This window comes from Rhinolophus ferrumequinum, chromosome 20, assembly GCF_004115265.2.
Source record: "Rhinolophus ferrumequinum isolate MPI-CBG mRhiFer1 chromosome 20, mRhiFer1_v1.p, whole genome shotgun sequence".
In the NCBI taxonomy this organism is placed as follows: Eukaryota; Metazoa; Chordata; class Mammalia; order Chiroptera; family Rhinolophidae; genus Rhinolophus; species Rhinolophus ferrumequinum.
In genome coordinates this window covers 41,909,082-41,930,222 of record NC_046303.1, presented here as the reverse complement: position 1 = coordinate 41,930,222, position 21,141 = coordinate 41,909,082, and the positions used below count along the sequence as shown (strand labels likewise).

Below are 21,141 nucleotides of genomic sequence, written 5' to 3'. Positions count from 1 at the left end.
ATAAGTTTTTTCCATTCAGTTCAATTTTAATGAGCACAGATTCTTAAAGAGAAATTGGAGTCTACAAAATGAAAAGGTTTTGCAATTCTCACTACTAAGTGAACACTTGAACCATTCTTTCAAAACTTTTAATTGTCTTTTGCAAGAATCGTATTGTTCGATTCCGGATATGCTTCAATACAGTGAGAATGTTTATACATTTATACTTTGGCAGACCCTATAAGATGTGAGAAATCAATGGAGATTTTTATATAGCTTCAGACTCACGGTCCAAGTACACTTTACACAAATAATTAAAAAAAAAAAAACTCAACCTGCCTCAGTTATGACAGTCCTTCCCTTTACTGCAGTACCAAGATATTTGTTCTACTGACAACAAGTGTTTAGACTCATTGCAAATAGTAAATGTTCTAAAGAGAACATAAAATTCTAGTCAGAAACTACAGCGTGTAACAATCTGAAATATGCAGCTCCTTTCAATCCAAAACATAAGATTACTTTGAACAGTCATAGCCAATCCAATAGCCAGAACCAAACATAAGCATTAAAAGACGGTATATAATTTTTAAAGATTATTGAACGCAAAAATCTATTTCAGTTTTTTTAATGCCATTTGCAAACTGAAAACAGTAATTTGGTTACCGTTAGGCAAATCAATTAAACTAGAGTTATTCAGATTGTGCTCTGCAGATTGGGCTCAAGGAAAGTATAGAAATGGAGAGTGCAGGACTTGGGGTAAAGACAGTGGGGTAGGTAAACGCTGTGCTCACCTTCTCTCACAACCATATAAATTACAACTAAACTACAAAACAACCATCATTGATAATTGCTGGAAGTCTAGCTAACTGGAAGCCCTACAACTAGGGACATACAGAAGAAGCCACTTCAAGTCTGGTAGTAGGGGTGGAGACACAGAATGGCCAGTCGCACATCCATGTGTGACCATTACAAATCAGGAGGGAGTATCTTGGCTGTGGAGGTCCCTACCTGAGGAGTGAGGGGTCCCAGCCACTCCCCAGCCCAGGATTTCAGTACTAGGGAGAGAAGTCCCCATAATTACTGGTTGCCAGAGGGGAGAGGGGTTGGGGGGTGGGTGAAAAGGGGGAAGGGATTATGAAGCACAAATTGGTTGTTACACAGTAGTCATGGGGATGTAGGGTATAGCATAAGGAATATAGTCAATAATATTGTGATAACTATGTATGGTGTCAGATGGGTACTAGATCTATGGGGGTGAGAGACAGGAGCCGGTTAAAGGCAGGGTGAAAAAGGTGAAGGGATTAAGAAGTACAGATTGGAAGTTACAAAATAGTCAATGGGATATAAAGTAAAGCATAGGGAATATACTCAATAATATGGTAATAACTATTATAGTTATTAATATAATTAATATATAGTTATTAATATAATTATTATTATTATTATAGTCTCCGATGGGTATTAGACTAGTTAGAGGGATTACTGCTTAAATTATATAAATGTCTAACCACTATGCTGTACATGATATAATGTACAGCATAGAGAACATAGTCAATAATATTGTGATAGTGGGGTATGCTGGACTTATCATGGTGATCACTTTTTTAATGTTGAATAAGTACGGTGTATACCTGGAAGTAATATAATATTGTATGTTAGCTACATTTTAATAAAAATCTTAAAATGAATGAATGAATAAATAAATAGAAAAAAAGAAGAGTGCTTAGACAGTAGTGTAACAGTCTGAAAAAGTAATGTTATGACTACTGAATCTAATTATTTTAAAACAAGTTTAAATTTTTTTAAATTCAATTTTTCCACTGATTTTCATTGTAGTCTACAAAAATATACATTTGCAATGGATATGAAATTAACAAAAAATAAACTATATTCCTTTAGCATAGTTACTGTGAAAAGCATTGAATCAAACAGTTACTCTGGCCAGAATCCCCTGGTATTAGCAAATTAATTTGTGCTAGATGTATAACAAGACAAATCCTGAACAAATCAGAAAATCAGTGGTATATCCAAAGTGAAATGACTAGGTACGCACAAGGCAAATCAAGGCAGAATCGGGAGGCAGGATAGGAAGGGCCATTTTTATGATAAACTGAGTATCCAGTATTAGGTATTTTAAAGAAGCACTTTACGATAATAAGTTCTTTAAAAAGCAGAAGTCATAGCTATTCTCCTAAATCTATTCACTGAAGAGAATAACTCCTATATGGATGCTTTCAGTTACATATGAACATTTCTGCATTAATACTTTATAATTGGGGCATTAGTTAGAAAGATCATAATTCCATATGGATACATATTTAAAAAAATAGATGCTGATTAGGATTTTAGAAAATCACCTAGTTTATACAGGCAGGGAAATGTACATAATTTCAGGAGAGAACTACGATTTCATGAAATATAAGCTTTAATTTACAAGTCTAAGCTAACCCCATGTACCACCCAATCTCCTGGAGTTAGGGGGTGGGGCCTGTGATTATAGAGGGATGTCCCTGCAATGATTAGGTTGTTATATAGCCAAGGTGTAGGGATTCTGTAGATTTAAGACCCCAAATCATTTGATTCTGACTTAATCAAAAGAAAGGTTATCATGGGTCTTCTACTTAATTAGTTGAAAATCCTTAAAAGAGAGATTGAATCAAGATTTTCCTCTGGTCTTTCAGGAGGAAGTAAACTACCATATTGTGAGAGGTCCTTTGAGAGGGCCATGTGGAAAGGAAGTGTGAGTGGCCCCTAAGAGCTGAGAACAAAGAGAAGGGGGAGGGAGTTATCCCTACAATCACAGGAAGTGTCAGCAACCCATCACCTTGAAAGAGGAGCAGAAGGTAGTCCCAGGAAGCCTATATGCCTCTGAGCAAAGGATCCAGCTCAGCCATGGCTAGACTCCTCGCCAGGGAAACTGTGAGAAAATGAATGTACATTGTTTTAAAACACTAAGTTTGTGGCAAATACATCACACCGCCTAGAAAATACCACACTGAAATAAGTAAATGAATCTAGATTCCTGAATTCTAAATAAGTGACTCATTCTATCAATCTTTATATAAAATGCCTTTATGAAGATTCTGTCTGGTTTGTTTTCATTCACTGTACTTTAAATTAGTGGTCGGTCTTTGATCTCTTTTGTATAATCTGATTGACATATTTTTTTGCACAAATGTTGAGGACTTAACAGTTTTCCTTACTCTTCTCATTTAATCACATTACACTAGAAGGAAAGCTAATCAACTGGGCACAAGGAAAGGCCACACCTTCTGTAATTCTGCACACACAGTTCTAAACTGTAAGATGCATGATGAGCTCTAACATTAATTCTTCTTGAACAATTAGAATTGATATTTTAAACAGTTTAATTGAGTTATACTCTTTTCTAAAAAAAAAAAAAAAAAAAAAAGGAAACTTCATACTATTCATTTATTCCTCAAGGTAAGATGATATGTTTGCTGCTCATCTTAAAAGAAAAAAAAAAAAGCACCATTCAATGTTACACATAGTATCACAATTATTGCCGATATAGTTTTAAAGTTACCATTTTCACAGAGTTTGTAACAATTACTAGAAATACATTGTCAAAAGGGGACATCTAGGGCCTCTTTCACAGAACTGAAACCATCCGGGGTGACAATGGGTCTCTAACATTATTTTTCTGTACAGAAGAATGCAAGGACACTGACTTCATCATATACGAATATATGTTTTCCTAATATGCCCTTCAATCATATAAAGAAAAGCCTGGTACCATACTATGCTTTAGTGTCATTTGGGGTAGCACAGAGTGTTAAAAATGGAGAAAATCATCAGACTTCACCATTTTTCAAAAATATAAAGAGAGGGGAAACTAAAATGTGGGGCCAGGGTGGGACCTTTTCAAAAATATACCCACAGGCACTAGAGTCACTCAAGCACAGCATCCCCCTTATCCGCGACAGATATGTTCCAAGACCTCCAGTGGATGCCTGAAACTATGGTTATCACCAAACTCTCTGTATACTATGTTTACTTTATACATATATACCTATGATAAAGTTTAATTTATAAATTAGGCACAGTAAAAAACTAATTATAACCAATAAAAATAGAACAATTATAGCAATCTACTGTAGTAAAATTTGGGTGAATCTGGTCCCTCTCAAAATCTTATTGTTACTGTACATAGAGTGGACACACTGGACAAAGGAATGATTCAAATCCGGGCGGGACAGAGCGGGACAGTGTGAGACTTCATCACGATACTCGGAACAGAGCCCAATTGAAAAGTTATGAATTGTTTATTTCTGGAATTTTCCATTTTATATGTCTGGACCACAGCTGACCACAGGTAACTGAAACCATGGAAAGTGAAACTCCCCTTATTAAGGGGAGACAACTACACATGATCTAATTTATGTTCAACAGACACATGAATGGCAAGTATGTAACAATTAAAACTAAGTTGTTACGATATATTTGGGTAGTGCCCAATTAGATGTTAGAAGGTGCTGAAGCCAGGAATTCTTCCTCACAAGGTGTTAACCAAGGCGAGATCCACATCTACCAGTACTACCGTGTTTCCCCGAAAATAAGACCTAGCCGGACCATCAGCTCTAATGCGTCTTTTGGGGCAAAAATTAATATAAGACCAGGTCTTATATGACGTATTAGAGCTGATGGTCCGGCAAGGTCTTATTTTGGGGGAAACACGGTAGTTAGTGGCAGAGGCAAATGGGAACCAAAGTCACCTGACTCCACTAAATTATCCTGCTTGTAATAAAATTATATTTATTTAGTGTGTTCTATGTGCCATGAATTAACATTCTTAATTCTCACAAGAACCTTAAAAAGTCTTGCCAATGGGAAGGTGAAGTTGCTCAAGTTGACCAGCTAATAAATTATAGAGCTGAGCTTTGAATCCACACTTTAACCAATCAGGCAAGTTCATGAGATAATTAAGCTCTAATGTTCAAAAGCATCCCTTTTGAAGAACTGAATTCTCTTCTGGGCATCTAGCATAGTACTAGTCATGAACCATTTTTGAGAGAACTAAAAAAATGGTCATTCAAATCATTATCTATGTTCTGTGTTCAGATTAGGAAACCCGCTTAGTTAGAAAGGCTGCAGCCGCATCATAGATGATCACTTTTTAGAATTCTAAGCTCTTCCCACCATAGCAGACTGCCTACCTTGGGTTTTGGATCATTGGAAACAAACTAGTGTGGTTCTGTCTTTGCTTAAATGTCTATCAACATGCTTACTAGCAACTTTTAGGGGCAAGTGGGGCAAGGTGGAATCACGGTGGGATTTGGAAAATGTGAGAAAGTGGAATCACAAAACTCAGTGGGCAAAAAAATTAAACCTATAATCAGCAAGCATACATCCCGTCCCAATCATTCAGAGGTTTCAAACACTCCTAATGAAATTTGCAATCCTTCATAATGACAGCTCTTTTGGATACTATAAAGCATTTTCAGGTTTTATAATGTCTTCTAAATATGTGCCCTACACACATTTAAAACACCTGAATCTATGTGCATATTTCACTAGTGTTTTATTATAATTTTCATTTCATATGAATGATGTTAATACATTAATTATGTGATATATTTCTATACTATATATTACATATGTAATAATATAAATATTATATATGCGTGTGTGTGTACATTTCATGTCCTACCCCTCAATTAGGGTGGCAGTGTAAAGGAAAGAGGGAAAAAAAAAAAGGAGAAAAACAGATCCTGAGCAGTCTGTTGACTCCAGGTTTTAGAACCCTGTGCATATTATAAGAAGAGAATCCCAGGGGCCAATCTATTTCACTCATGGAAAAATCCAGAAGGGGCAGAATCAAATCCAAGGCCTGCAACCTTCAAACCGCCCCTCTGTCACAGTCATTTACACCCAGGGACTCAGCTGGCTTTTAGACACTACACAGACAGGTTGTGTCACATCTGATAACTTAAAGAGACAAATGGACCTCGTCTAATTATCATGCATGGTTTGCTCTGTGATGACCTACCATTCCCGTATGTTTATTTATCACCACTGAGTATTAATATAAATTTTAAACAATTACTCACCAGCAGACCTTGACATGATGTATATCAATCCCCAGGGAACTGAGCGACACATGCACAATAAAATTCTACCTCAAGAAAATTAATTCTGATTTCTACACTTACAGCGACAGGAAAATCAGATGTTTTGAGAGACAACCATGCTTAAATGTTTAATTTAGAGCCAAGTGCACACCCTCAGTGGCCATTCTCCTGAGGCTTCGCATGGCCCATTGGTTTGTCTCTCCTAACATTTTCACAAATGCAAATTTAAGTCAATTCTAATAGCGTGTCAAAGAAGGGTTGGTATTTTTAAAGTGGCAAACATCATTAAGGATTTTACACATTCCTATCTGTGGCAAATGTCAAAATGACTGCCATAAAAAGGCAGGGTTCTGGCACTTGAACACTTGCTGCTTCAATGGTTATCATCAAGTTGTATTCATCAGTCATGGTATTCATGGACAGTTTCATTAAAATATCTCTTTCTCCACATTGATTAAAAATCTGGAGCAGACATTTTAGGTGGTTTATTTCTACCAAGAAGACGATAGAGTACATAAAAGGCTGACCTCCGTTTGTATTGGAAAGTGCAGGGGTGGGATTAAATGAGTGTAACTAATCATCAGTTGGATGAGTCAAATGAAAACTGGCCTTTTTCAGTACACTCTTGGCAGATTTTTACTGACTTCTGTGTCGGTTGCTAAAAATGCAACTGGTCTCCATTTTACTCCTCGGTGCTCACCTAATTTACAGGGTTGTCTGGAATCATTCCTGTGAACATCATGGGCAGATTGCTTTATTAACTTTCAAATATTCTGACTTGAAGCTGAAAACTCACATCTTTGACAATGAGAGGTTATCAGTGGCAACGTTATGACTTTTAAAAACAGATTCAACCTCCCATGGTACAGATTTCATACAACAGGTGCTGGCTGAAATGTCAAGATAAAACATATCAAATCCTTTGTGGTTCTGCTTTCTTCCTGGTCTCGTTGAGGGTAGAGATTGTGTCCTTACCGTAGACACCAAACAATTCACTCCCTCTGCTTCACTGCATCTCCTTTCAATGCCTCTTCATGATTAAAGGCCACACAAGCTTTAGGAAGAAGCATTTTTAAAGCCCGAGAAGCATTCCTTTTCCCATTCATTTCAGATTCTTCTCATGGCCCAAATGATATGTTAGCACAATAATCTAACTCACTAAACCTTAGTCATCAATTTAGGATCTCTTGAAGGCAGAAAAATCACACATGGTGCAAATAACAAAGCTTGGCCATTACACAGGCCTTCAAAGCATCCTCTCATCCTTCAAAGTTCAAAGTCCTTCAAAGTTCATCCTCCACGGTGCGATTCTGGATGAACTTAATATGCTCCTTATTCGGCAGAGGGGAAATTGAGACTTAGAGTTAGTTCTACTCTACTTTACATTGACTTCCTTTCCCCCTCAACCATTGCTGGAATATGCAGCCAGCTACCACTGGAACAGGTGAGAACATGGCTGGTACCATGTCAAAGCTCCAGCCACAAAAGGCAAAGTACAGCAGGTAAGTATAGGACTCCAGCAGCCAGCTGCCTGAGATGAAATTGTGCTCCTAAGGAAATTCTGCAAAGTTCTTTGTACTCTCACCTTTAACTTTCCTCATCTACACAGCAGGAATAATAATACTTTTCTTAGGGCACTGACTTGAAGGTTGGATGGATTAAAAAACATGCATAGTCTTAATTCACAGCACCTGGTATACAGAAGGAGCTCAAAAATGTCCGAAAGCAATAGTATAATATGTGAAGACTGTTGTTAGTATCGGTGTCCAGACATTCTATAGGTACAGACATCAAAATTAGCTTGAGTAAACTGAATACCCACCGGAGCAAAAATAAAGAGCAAAGTCACAAAAGGGAAAAATACATAGCCCACCCTAACTCTTCTCATCTCTTGTTATAAACCACAGGGGTGATTTTTCCACATTGCACTGGTACCAAAGAGATCAAGACTGATCCTTAGATCTGTTGGCATTTGTGATCCTAACCATTCATTCTGTCATCTTGGAAACTCAGGGAACTGCTGTGATGGCAGCTGCCAGTAATTTCCATACCTTCAGGAGACCCAAGATGCCTTTTTAAGGGTTGACCAGGAACATGCTTTGCAGGAGAAGCCCGTCAGTGGCTTCTTATCTTATCAAATTTAGTATTTTGTTTTCTTGACAAGGATCTGTTTCAATTCAAATTTCTGCCCTCTGCCAAAGACTGGATATATGGTGGGGAGACAGAGTGTGGGAGGAAACCATCCCGATCTGCCAAAAAATTAATAAATAATGATAAATGGAGAAAAGCAAGAACAATTTGTTTGTTTTATTGTTTCCTTTTCACTGATGTTTCTTCTGTCATAAGCACATACATTTATTAAGTCTAATAACATTGCAAAACTACATGGATCTTCAAGATGATAATGTCCCCAGAAAAGAAGTTAAAGGAAAAACAAAGAACAAAAAGGACCAAATGTTGCTGTGTCCACAGGGAACAGAGTGGTGAAATGGAGTCTATTACTGTCAAGTCAAGAACAACGCTATAGTGTGTGCATCTCAAAACTTGAACATTACTAATGTGTATGCATTACATTTCTGAATCAGGTCATTCCTTCTTGAGAATGGAATATGTAATTTTAAAAACATTCCTCCAAAAACATTTCCAGTAAATTAAAAGTGTATCTATCCTATATTCCAACCATCTGCTTTAATTCTCAAGGCTGTTTCAGCTTTCAAGTTACTTTGTAAGACACTGTTTTTCATTTTGATCCCTTCCTCACCTGCCTCTGTCAGAACATTCACCCATCAATCATGGCCTCTCTCATCTCTTTTATCTCTCTGTCATTTGGTCTCCCACTGATATCCTCAAATTTCCCCTCTAGTAATATTTATTTGTCTCTACAACCTTCCCCACCAACAGGAGCCTTTTTCTAAGAATCACCTCTGCCTCTATCCAAGCTACTAGTATCTGGCCAGTTGTTATGCAATGCCTCCTACCGAGATTGGACCAGGGTGTGAAGAAGTAACCCAAACTCAGGCAATCAGAGTCCTTTCTCCAAATCTCATCTCCTGATCACAACTGAATGGGCTATCGATGGCCACCTGGACCACATTCAGACTAACATATCTTCTTTAGGAGGGAATGGTTTGGACTAAGATTCTCGTCTCAAGCTGGTTCAGAGACTCAATGGAGAAAACGTAAACTCTCACAGCCATTCAACACCAGGAGCAATGGGAAGCAGATAAAGCCACTTTGCAGGGACAGAGAAGAATGAGGAGTCAAACAAAGAAAAGGCGAGAGCAGGAGATGATCCTGACGGCAGTCCCACCCTTTTCTGCAGCTGTTGGCATATCCCGGACCTTGACTCCCATGATCGATCCTCCAGCTCCATCACCACTGAAAAATATTTCCTTTTTAGGTTCAAGATAGTCCTATGACGTTCCACTACTTGTGATACCAAACAACCTAATATAACTCTTTTTTAAACAAAGCAAGAGTGCCAAATTTCTTAAACTGTCCTCTGAACTTCCTATCCATCTCTCTCCCTTGCCTTACATGGTCAAATCCCTTGAAAGAACAACCTACACTTGCTACCTTTCTATTCTCACCGGCTACCTACTTCTAAGGCACTGAAACCACGTTTCAGTCTGCAACACTCTGCTAAAACTGCTCTGACATCCTCACTGAGCTGGTGACTTCCTTAAAGGGCACCTCTTGTCTGACATCTCTGCAAAATGCAACTATAGACCAAGGTTCTTCTTTTCAAACTCACATGCCTATCATAACAGATGCTAAATAAATTGCATGCTAAATAAATGAATGAACCTTTTTTCCTGGCTTCAAAAATACTGCTCTCTGACTTTGTCTCCAAATCGCCTTCAGACAGATATTTCTGATGGCCTAATAGTTACCCATAGAGATATTGCTAACTCAAAATGTCCAACAGTGAGCCTATTACCTTCACCCCCACCAACTTGATATTCCTCCTGTGTTCTCAAGTCTACAAAATTCAGTGTAATATGATCTACCTGCCTATGATCTTAGATGCATCTCGAACTCTTCTCTCTCTCTGATATAGCAAACCCCAGAACGAGCAGGGCCTGAAATTTTACTTCTACATTATGTTTCACACACGTTCTTCTTTCCCTCTGCCACTGTTCTTTTCTAGATCTCCGTCATCTCTTACTCCGGGAATGCTGCAATGGTCTACTAGTTGCTCTCATTATCTCTGCCTCAATTATTGGTCTTCTTTAATCCATCTTCTGCATACTATATTTCAGAACCTATTACTTGTCCTTTTATTTTCATATCTTAGGATAAAGGCCACATTTGTATATGCAGGGCTGGGCTAGCACAAATGTCCATGTGCTGTGAATACTATCCATCTCCCCTTCAGGTCACGTGGGAAGATAGTCCTGATGCCAAAATTTCATAACCCAGACTCAAACCCATGGACCAGTCCCACCCACACCTCTTCCCACTCGAGAGCCCTAACATGGAACAGACCATGTTGCCTCAACATTCTATATACTTTTCTTTGGTCATTCCTTGAAGAAGCCTACAGCTTCACAGTCAGCTTGGAGGTGTGAATGTCTTCCTTGGGTACTCTCTTCCTCAGTTTGTACACTCAGAATGTAATTCAGTGCACTACATAACTTTCACTGAATAATAATAATAATTGCATTAATCAATGAATTAAATTACATTTGAAACAGGAGACATTAAAAGACACAGCATAAATTAAAACTATTTTTAAAAAATAACATGCATTCTATGTATTGAGAAGTTTCAACAGTCTTAAGTATACTTCCTAGAAATCTACCTACCTGCAAGTTATTTCATTTCTTGTAATCTAGTGGAAAAAATATATTGACAGAATTTCTTGATTACTGGCACTTCGACTTTGAATAAAGTGTTATACTAATACTTCTTACCCAATGAAACATTACCACAGGGTTTTATAAAAAATAAGAATGTTTAATTGCTTCTATTTTTGGAGATCTAGACAATTTTATTGTCAGTGGTTTCTAAGGTGACTTTCCATATAGGAATATTTAAGTATCTAAAAATGAATATTATGTTCAGTAAACAGCATTTCCAGGATAAGCAAGATCACATGGGAAGTGGGAAAAATAAAATTTTTTAAACAACCAACCTCTGCCTTTATCATCTTTAATGTTAATTTCGCATCTCGTAAGTCTGAGTGCTCCTTTGTCTGCCCCACTTATTTCTCACAGCATTTTTACCACAGCACTTCTTGATCACTTTTTTAAACCAGGAGATTTTCCCAGTTTGCCTAAGCCCATTTATGTTACTGAGCCAGTTCTCCTTTATTCCTCAAAATAAGACATCATCAATGTCTGTCCATCCCTTTACATAGCCTGACAATAGGCACCTTCGACAGAGAACGATTTTCGTCCTTTCTTTCTTTCCTCTAATTATCCCCACCGTACATGAGCAAATGTCAAAAGAAAAAAATGCCCAGACTGTTTGACAATTTTGACGGAAATTTTTATTATGTTTTACAGATTAGTCTGTGCATCAAATTCCCACAATAAGTTCCCTTTAGAGAGAAATGTCCAGTGGTAAAAGGCAGTCCCCTGAAACAGGGAGAGAAGCATTAAGTGAAAACGACCGGAAACTGAAGTTTGGTCACAGGTAACTTACAAGAAAACAAATCAAATATTCCCTATTTGATTAAATGTTATATGCAAATAACAATAAATTACGGTTAATAGTAAATATGTGTGTATGACAAAAAACTTAGCAATTAATTACTTGAATAAAAAAAATACAGAAATTATTTTTCATAATGAGCCAGGAGACTATTACAATAAACTTTTAATTACTCAGGAAAAAGAACTTCAAATTGACAATAAGATTGTCCTCAAATTTGAAGCATTTAAAATGGGCAACACCATTATCTTCCATTACCATAGTTTCTACCTTAAATAGTTCTCCCATTTTTGATATAGAATAGAATTTAAAATGTATCCTTATTTTTTTTATTCCAGCTGAAGCATATGGTAAAAAGAAAAAAAGAAGAAAGAAAAAAAAATCAGAAGCAAATGTTAAAATAACAGTTAGCCAGAAATAGACCACATTCATATTCAAAGAGAACTTTAAATATTACTTCATATATCACAGCGTGATTCTGAATTATTGAAATTAACTGTAAAAGTGCACCAGTTTGTTGAGGCCACAATGTCAATCTTTTCCTTGTTTATAATCTTATTTGAATCTGTATAAATGACAAATTTTAAAGGAGCGACGATTATTTGACTCAGTTTTTTAAAAATGCTAATAGTAACTAAGTAAGCAACACACAGGAATAGTAAGTTATTCCTCTGTATTGAACTACTACAAAATGTGTAAAGCTTATAAGGAAAGAAACCTGAAAGTTTATGTTTTACAAATAAAATTTTAAAACGTGCACATTTAGCCTTCATTCCAAAAACAAATCACAACATCAAATATGTTTAATTCTTACAAATTTCAAAGTAGTCCATAATCTAAATGGCAGAAATAAAATTGCTTTGTATGCAAAAACCTTTTAAGAGGTACCTAATATCCCATGTGGAATAGTTGCTTTCTCATACTTGTTTTGCTTAAAAGATAGCAAAGCTATCTGTAAAATCATACTTCATTTGTTACTCATCAACTATGTTAATAACTTGTCGCTATAAGACCTGAGCATATTCAGGCTGCTTTCATATACAATATCTCATTTGATTTTCTTTACAAATTATTATAAATGCTAGTGTCATAAAAATATTTTGAATGACATTTAATCCCTAAAAACAGTTCTGGTTTGGTAGAGATCTTAACACATGCTCATTTATTAAAGACTTACCTTACTGAGGTTTTTCTACCCTAGCAAACCACTTGAAGGAGTTTAAAAAAATACATATGTGTGCACACACATACATATAGTATATATTTATATTTGCACACATAAAATAATATTAAACAGAATACTATGACAATATAAATTAGACAAATTATCTAATTGTGCAATGTTAATATTTTGGACCCTCAAGGCAAAGGTGGTAAATACAGTATTTTTCACAAAGTGCTACCATTTTTACTTTAATTGACGTTGAAGTCAATACCCTTTTTCTTTCAACTCTGTAAACAATATGACACAACCATTTTCATGTTTTTGTGTACATGAAAGGAAAACATGAATCGTGTGTAAGCTATGTGGTTGACCATCTCAGCGCAGTTCCAAGTTTACTGGAAAGCAACCAGAGAAAAGCTTGGGAACAGATGTGGTACTACACAGACAGTCCATGAAAAGGACTGGCTGACACAGTGTGACACAGTGCCTCATGCACACTATAAGCCTTAAGTGAATGTGGAGTGGATGAAATAGAACAGAGTTCTCTCCCCATGGTATGGTTTTTGAAATACTACAACAGACAGCTGTTGTATTACAAAGGATGGAAGGTTGTCACTTTATTAACAATAAAAATGTTGTTAGGAATACTGAAATTCTGATTTTTTCCAAACTTCTATTATAAGTATGTTTATATTAGAACTGATTATGTCCATACATGTAAGACACTGAAGGAAATCAACAAATTGGATGATTTGCCTAAAATATATTTCACTTACCTATTTAAATCTCCAGTTTAAGGTTACAAATAGTTTGAAGACACATGCAAGAACACAAGATGTGAATTCAGAAGAACAGATTACGTTCTTGGAAATTTGCATCTATATTAATAAATAGGGAAAAGAAAATAAATCTCTATGTATGTGTTTTATATAATGATACTCCAGAGAACACATGAAACAATATACTTTATGTGCAAAATTTTTAAATTATTTTTAAAATTCCTAAATGCATTGTTATTTCTTATGAACATAAACTTCTTAATATAAATACTAAATCTGAATAATTTGCACATGTTGTTTACGTATTTGCAAAACCTTACCATGTGTAAACCCTAAAAGGGAGAGTATTTTATTACGTTACTTTCATCAATAGTGGATAAATAACAGAAAGGTGTCTACGCAGCGAGGTTTCTTTGAAGAAAGAGAGTGGTTCATTTTTAATTTATTTTCAAAATGAACAACCTTCTGGTTTTATATATATTTATTAAATTAAAATTAATGAAAGCCATAAAAAATAATAAAGGTACATTTCATTTCCTTTTTATAAATCATAATAAGCTTATATTCTTGTATCTCTCTAAAATGTTTTTTGGGGGCTTTATATCCATTTCAGTCTGCCTAATATTCATTCAAATGCCAATCCAAATAACTATGCATATACTTATGTATAAATATCAATAAACTTAACATCATGTTACTGCTTATATAGAAAAATATATCTACTGTTTCGTATTTTAAACACATACCTGTGGAATAATAAATGATGTCATGTGGTTAAGCTAAGTGTGACGAAATTAAAGACCTGATATAGGGATTTATCAATGTTCACAGTTTTGAGATTTTATTTTACATTTAGTATTTTACCTCATGTTTTAACATGATACATTTTCTTGTATACACAGTATGTGAGTAAAAATCGCTAAGCCCCGATGAGAATATGTCACTTCTAATACATGGAAAAGATATCCATTCCACTGTCATGACATAAAAAAAATTTCTTTTCCACAGCCTTTAAATATAAATTTGCCTAATAACAGAAAAAAATATTTGTCTTAACTATTTAAACCCCAAAGCCCTATTTTTTATGAGATGTTTTATCTATTTCATGTAGATATCTGCAGTTCTCACTACTATATTTATTCCAATATACAGTTTATATTAAAATCCCCATATAACAATGGGCTCTCAGCCAATTATTCTTGACTATTTGGCATTTTGATAGGACTGAGATAAAAGTTTAACATGAATAGTAATTACATCTACAATGTTTTTTTAAAAACTGGATTTATAAACAGATTCTAAAATTAAAAGGGACAGGTTTAAATTAACATTACAATACTGGCTATCTTACATATTATCCTGAGTTTTAAAATAGAAATGTTTTCACATCCGTGCCAAGAAATTATTTCTAGAACAAGCGAGAGTTTCCCTTTTTAAAAAACATATTTTAAACAACCAATATAACATGTGTGTACTATAACATTAAAATGATGTATTTTCCATTTATATATAAACCAATATACATTAGGTGGTTGCTACCAAATGGCATATTTATATTTCAGATCTTACTGAGAAAATCATTTCCAAAAGAAAATCCTAACCTAGCAAAATAATTGTATCAACATTGCTTTGTCAGTAAAAAAAAAAGTTGTTTTAGTATTAACTCTTAGAACAGTTTAGCTACTACTTTAATCCAGAAGAATATGCTATATGAGAATGAATGATAAATCAGAGAGTAGAAAATTAAAGATATTTAGAATGATATATGTTTGTTTTATTATAAGGAACTTTAAGCCCTTAATATCACTGTAAACCCTCTACTTAAAAAGAAACTGTGAATTACTAACTCTAATTCAGGTCCCACTCCAGTAAGCTAATAATTAGTTTTACAGATGTTGATAGCATCTTCTTCTGATAATCAAAACTCCATATATTACCTTTTGTCTGTAAAATAAAATTGTCAAAAAAACAAAAGAATTTACTAATGATTGCCAGAAAAATCATTTACACATATATAGAAGCATGGTAATTTGCCTTTAGTGAATGCTATAATCTTTATACTCAGTTTTTATACACTTGAAATTTTCCCCAAAGATTTGAGATTGAATCTGATGATCTCACACACCATATGAATTATTCTCTTGCAAGAAAAGAAAATGGCATCATATCTTCATGGAAAAAATGCTGTATTTCTATAAATTTTATTCAGAAATCTAACATGTAGTACAGATATCAATTATCATTTGTCCTCTCCTCAGAAGATGGCGTTACTAACTTTTCAAATAAATAGTTGAAGATACAGAAGTCTTACCAAAATATTGTTAATATTATCTACAGGAGACTGACTTACTACAAAATCTCTTATTAAGCTCTCATTTCATGAAATAATTTTTCATGTAATTTGAAGACATCTTAAATTTCCATTGTTAAAAAATGAATTTCAAATCCTTTCAAAAAAAAAGAAATTGTGGTTTCCTAATCCCTATTTTTGTTCACTATTTATTTTCTTTCTTGTCTCTAATGAATTTCTGACCATGAAAATTGAGTTATTTTAATTGTAGGAAATCATTTATTGCAGCTGTCCTTACAATAAAAATTTTTACATTAACATTGTACCATGGTATGTTCAGGAATAAAAGGTTGTATTTTGTTGTAGTTTAAAGTCATAGCTTTCCCCAATGGTGTGATGATGTATTCCCTCCAAATTATAGAAATATTGATAAATTGTCAGTTAAAAATAACTGCTTTAAAAATGTGTAAACTGAACACATTGACTCCTTTTTAAAGAGCCACTTTTTTATTTGACAAAAAATGCAAGGAAGTCCTTGAGTTCTCACTGCATAGGCCAAGCTAGAAAAAGAGTAAAAACTTAAATAAATAAAAGTGTAATTTCTTCATAAGAGTACGTAATTTTGAAGCATCTTTAGGGTAATTCTTACTCTTTTTATAATTCAAAATATCCGCTTGGAACATCCTGCCAATTAAACGAAGATCTACCGATAGCATTTACCCTTTCGCTTCATAACAAAAAAAGGATCTGCAGTCATTTTTATGGAAGATTACCTAAAAAGGAACATGACTGTAAATCAATGACAAAAAATATTAGAGACTTTCCTTCTCTGGGTTAGAATGTGCATCATTCAGATGCTTGCACTGACACCTAATGTAATAAATACTTTAAGCTGAATCTTAAATAATAGCTGCAGGGTTTCAACTGGTAAAGATTCACTCTTAGTATCCACCAAAAACTCCAGTATTCAGCACTCAGTCAACAAAGGACAGCAAATAATTTCCATCATAAATTCCGGGAAGGCTACCTTGGGCTTTGTTTTTGTTATGTAAAATGCATTAAAGTGACTCATCCACTTAAGATTACCTACTCTCAGAAGCTTTAAAGCAGCTTCAAGAACCAAAATAAATGCTTTCCCAGAATGCCTGATAGGCTGGCTATTCAGCGCATTTAAAGATATGTATGTATTTTTATGTGCCACTGACTGTTTCTTTTTCCCATCCTAAGAGAAGAATTAGTATTTTTCATTCCCTTCCTGCCGTGACTGCATAGACAGCTACCTTTAAACACTATTTTCCGAATAGCAGCGAGTTTCTTTAAGTTATTTTAGAAATGTTTAAAAAAGAGAAAATTGCAGGAGACTCTAGAAACGCCGAGTCCCTCCCTCAAAGACTAGGTTCTATTCATTCTAAGAACAGGGACCGCGTGTCTTTGGCACTTAGATGCTTCAAATAAAGGATTGCGGGGGTTGGATATCGGGGTCCTAGTACCTGCGAGCCCTCTGGGCGGACGGTACTCTCAGCAGCCGGGAGCAAGCACTCTTCAGAGCGGAAAGGCTGTCAAGTGCGCCCGGTAATTTAAGATCTAAACGAGTTTGGACACCACAGCAATTAGAGAGCATCCCAGAGGCAAAGTGCGGGAGAGTCCAGACTATCCTGACAAGCCTGAAATTACCTATTTGTAAAACACCCAACCACAACACAACTTTTTATTAAACTGTGTTTGATGAGAGCGACTACCTGACTGGAAACTTTTTCCCCAGTGCATGTAAACTCTTTAAGTCTAAAGAATCCTTTAATAGATGGGCTGAGGAGCCGCGAGTCGTCGGCGGATGTTTCCCGGGATGGCTCGGCCACCGCTCCAGCCCCTCCGAAACGCGGGATCGCAACGCATTCCCGCGGCGAGACGCGCGCACCTCCTGCTCGGCCTCTCCGGAGCCAAGCCCGGCTCGCTCCCCACCCCCACGGGCAGAAAAGCCTCGCGATTCGGGGACGGACCCCACGCCCAGCTCCCGCAGCACTCCGCGGCCCGCACTCCCAGCCCTGCCCGGCCGGCGACTTACGTGACTGCCGAAGGGAACGGCTCCTCCGACGAGGGGCCGATCAGCAAAGATTGGAAAAGTGTCAGAGTCAAGGCCAGCAGGCAGCCAGCAGCCATCTTCGCGATCGAAGATCAATCCCGCCTCCCTCCCCAGCCGGGGGAAGGAACGGTGCTGGAAACCGCGGAAGGAGGAGAAGGATCACTCGCTGTCCGGACCGCAGACGTCAGGAGGGCTGGCGCGCCCGGGGTCCTGGGCGCAGACTGGCGCGGGGGGCGATCGGGGGCAGCGCGGCGCGGGGAAGGGGCGGCGGCGGGCGGACCCACTAGCGCGCGTCGGCGGATCCGCGCCGCGCCTGCCTCGCCTCCGCCGCCATCAAGGGCGACTTTGGAAACAGACCTGGGCAAGCCCGCCGGCGCTCGAGCGCTTTCGTTATCTCTCTTTCTCCCTCTCGATTTCTTCCCTGATTTATTCCCCTGATTGCCGAGGAGAAGGAGGCGGAGGCGGGGGCGGAGGAGGGGTGACGGCGCTTGGGAGGGGGTTGGGGGTGGATGTAGAAATGGGGGAATGGCAGGCGGAGAGACTTGTGGCTGGGAGAGGCTCCGTCTGGCTTCTCCCGGCAAGTCAGAGGGAGGTGGCTGGGGGTGGGCAGCGGGAGGGCTGGGCGTCAGAGCAGTCGGGCGGAGACGGGCCCGGAGCAGCCCTCCATACAAGGCAGAGAGGAACTCCTAAAGTCGGCGTCGGCTGGCTCCCGCCGCCCCGCGTGCGGAGGGGGAGCGGACCCAGCCCCGCGGGGCTCCCGGGGGACAGCCAGCCTCCCGGCGGGCATCCACGGGCTACAGAGGCTCCAGCGGAGTATTTGGCTTGCGTCTTCGGGGTTTATTTTTGCACATGCAGGCAGCGTTCCCCCAGCCCTCCTCTTGGGCTCCGTGTCCACTGCCTAGCTAGGAATCGTGGCGAAGTGATTTGACAACAAATGTAGGAGGGGTTTGTATTTGCATTTTAAAGCACCACTTTTGACTCCCTACCAGGTGGCACTGTGTATTTGCCCGACAGTGCCAGAGGCCAGGCCCTCTGGTGTGGCTGAATGCAAATTGTGCCACCGTCCCCACGTCCAGCTGTGAATCACCTGGCGAGGACGTCAGAGGAGGAAGGACCTGGTGCTGTAAAATTTTCGCTGTCCTGACTTTGGGTAGGACAGAGGGGTTCAGGGACGATTCTCCACCCGGGGAAGACAGTGCTGCGAAAAGGGCTTTGTAACAAACAACCCTAGTGAAACTATCTCCAGAAGATTCCAAACGCCCTGCTCTGGCCAGTGGGCTGCCCTGCCTTGACATGGTTGCTGCAGGGTGAGTTCACTTTGCCAATGTGAAGGCACGAAAAGGATAGCAATTTATGAATGCACCTGAATTTCGGAGGAAAAATTAAGGGAGAGGAGAGAAATAAGGAGGAGTAGCAATGCCGAACCATCTCCAATGGTAGGGCGAGCTCAGGCCTTCTCGTAGAAAGAACACAGGAGTCTTGGATTAGGCCCCTCAGACCGCAGAGGCCTCGTTCAAGAAGGAACTGCTGTGCCAGGGGTGGAAAGATTTCCTTGAATATCTTCAATTCTTAAGCTCCCTACAGTAGTGCATTAGAGCACTTCTGACAAGAAGTGCAGAGAACATGATCCCTGATGGGAAAAAAAATGGCCATCCTGCATATGCGTCAAGGCCAGAATTATGATGTGGCTGTAAAATTTTTAATTAGTCCTTCTTTAGTTTCAGAAGGAGCTTATGAAAGGAGAAAGACCTTTATGAATTTGGAATTGATTTTCCAGCTCTCTGTAGGCAATCTCCCAAAACAGAGAAGAACTGATAATGCTACTACTTACTAGCAACGTTTAAAAAGTGTGTACAATTTTATGATTCTTGACCCAGTGATCTTTTCTTCCCAATCACCTCTCCTTTTTGGTGCCTTCTTTGTTTTTTGTTTTGTTTTGTTGTTATTTTTTTGTTATATGCTCTACATCTCTTTCTTGCTCTTTGTTTCTTTCTTCCTATTCTGAGTGACCTCACAAAAGGCACCCCACTGGGACTTAACTTCGTTTGTTTTATGCTAAGCATAGAGAATGTGGCAGCAGGAGCTAGCAAATGAGAGATGAAGTGGGATGTAATGCGAGTGAGAACTAAAGCTCAGTCAGAAGGATATTTTATATAACTGAAGATAGCTTTTCACGCCAAAATTAGATAACTAAATAGTCAAGTACATCATTTTTTTTCCAATTTTTAATGATGCAAAAGCAGATTTTCTTCCCCAGCATGGGGATTACAAATAGCAGAATTAGATGCTCATTATTGTCTACATGATATGTTATCATAATAGCCTCACTACATAAAAATATTTTTATAATATATTTTGTCAATTATTTCAATGATGACACCATACCTCCTACTAAGGTAGACCATTTCCATTTTTATGTCTTTAAGAGAACATGCTCTACAGAAGGTAAGTCAGCCATTATTTGTTGGCCTTTGAGCCAAATCTCAATTTCTTTAGATCACTCTGATGAAGCACTCTGTTCTCTAATATCTGAAGCCATTGAAGAAAGATATTGCGTCTACAATTCTTTCTGAAAGGGTTGGTTATCAACTCTAAGCCTAAATCATTGCTTAGTGCTCTGTTGCGAGGTTGCTACTTAGTGCTTTTTATCAACCTAAACCTTTTTAATGAGGATATTCATAATGTGGCTTTTATTTCTTATGTATGATAACTAATACAGGACCATTTTCACAGCATAGTATTATGTATCTATTGGATTAACCATAGCCATCTACAATGCATTGTTTCTGCTCAGTTCTGTTATTTTGGAAAATTCCACAAAAATCAGACCTTATCCCATTTTAATAAAATTTTGCTAATTCCTCAAAATTTGCCATTCAAGATAAACTGTTGATAAATCATAAGGGCTGATGATAAAAGTTGTCTTATAGGCTGTAAGTGAGCAAGAAGTCAGAAATCAATAACCTACTATTCATTTAAGAGAAAATTTTCTGGTAACAAAATAAAGATTAGTGAAGAATTGAGATGTTTGTGTTTAATCATATCTAGAAGAAAGTTTAAAGGAGATTTAGTTCATGCAAAGCAGCGAGTTTTATGAC

The 21,141-nt window shown here is 37.6% G+C and overlaps 1 protein-coding gene across 7 annotated transcripts in view; it reads right to left on the bottom strand.

The window, feature by feature from the left end:
- The window catches only part of CACNA2D1 (calcium voltage-gated channel auxiliary subunit alpha2delta 1), a 457,063-nt gene extending 438,111 nt beyond the window's left edge, over nucleotides 1-18,952 (bottom strand). For 4 of the 7 annotated variants that reach the window (XM_033088700.1, XM_033088702.1, XM_033088701.1 and 1 more), the window contains exon 1: nucleotides 18,026-18,948. In XM_033088700.1, coding sequence (XP_032944591.1) covers nucleotides 18,026-18,120 — 95 coding nt within the window. In that variant the 5' untranslated portion in view covers nucleotides 18,121-18,948. Of the gene's footprint in view, nucleotides 1-18,025 lie in introns of all 7 variants that reach the window. The other 3 variants (XM_033088698.1, XM_033088699.1, XM_033088705.1) reach the window with 2 other exon arrangements.
- Nucleotides 18,953-21,141: the final 2,189 nt, after the last annotated feature.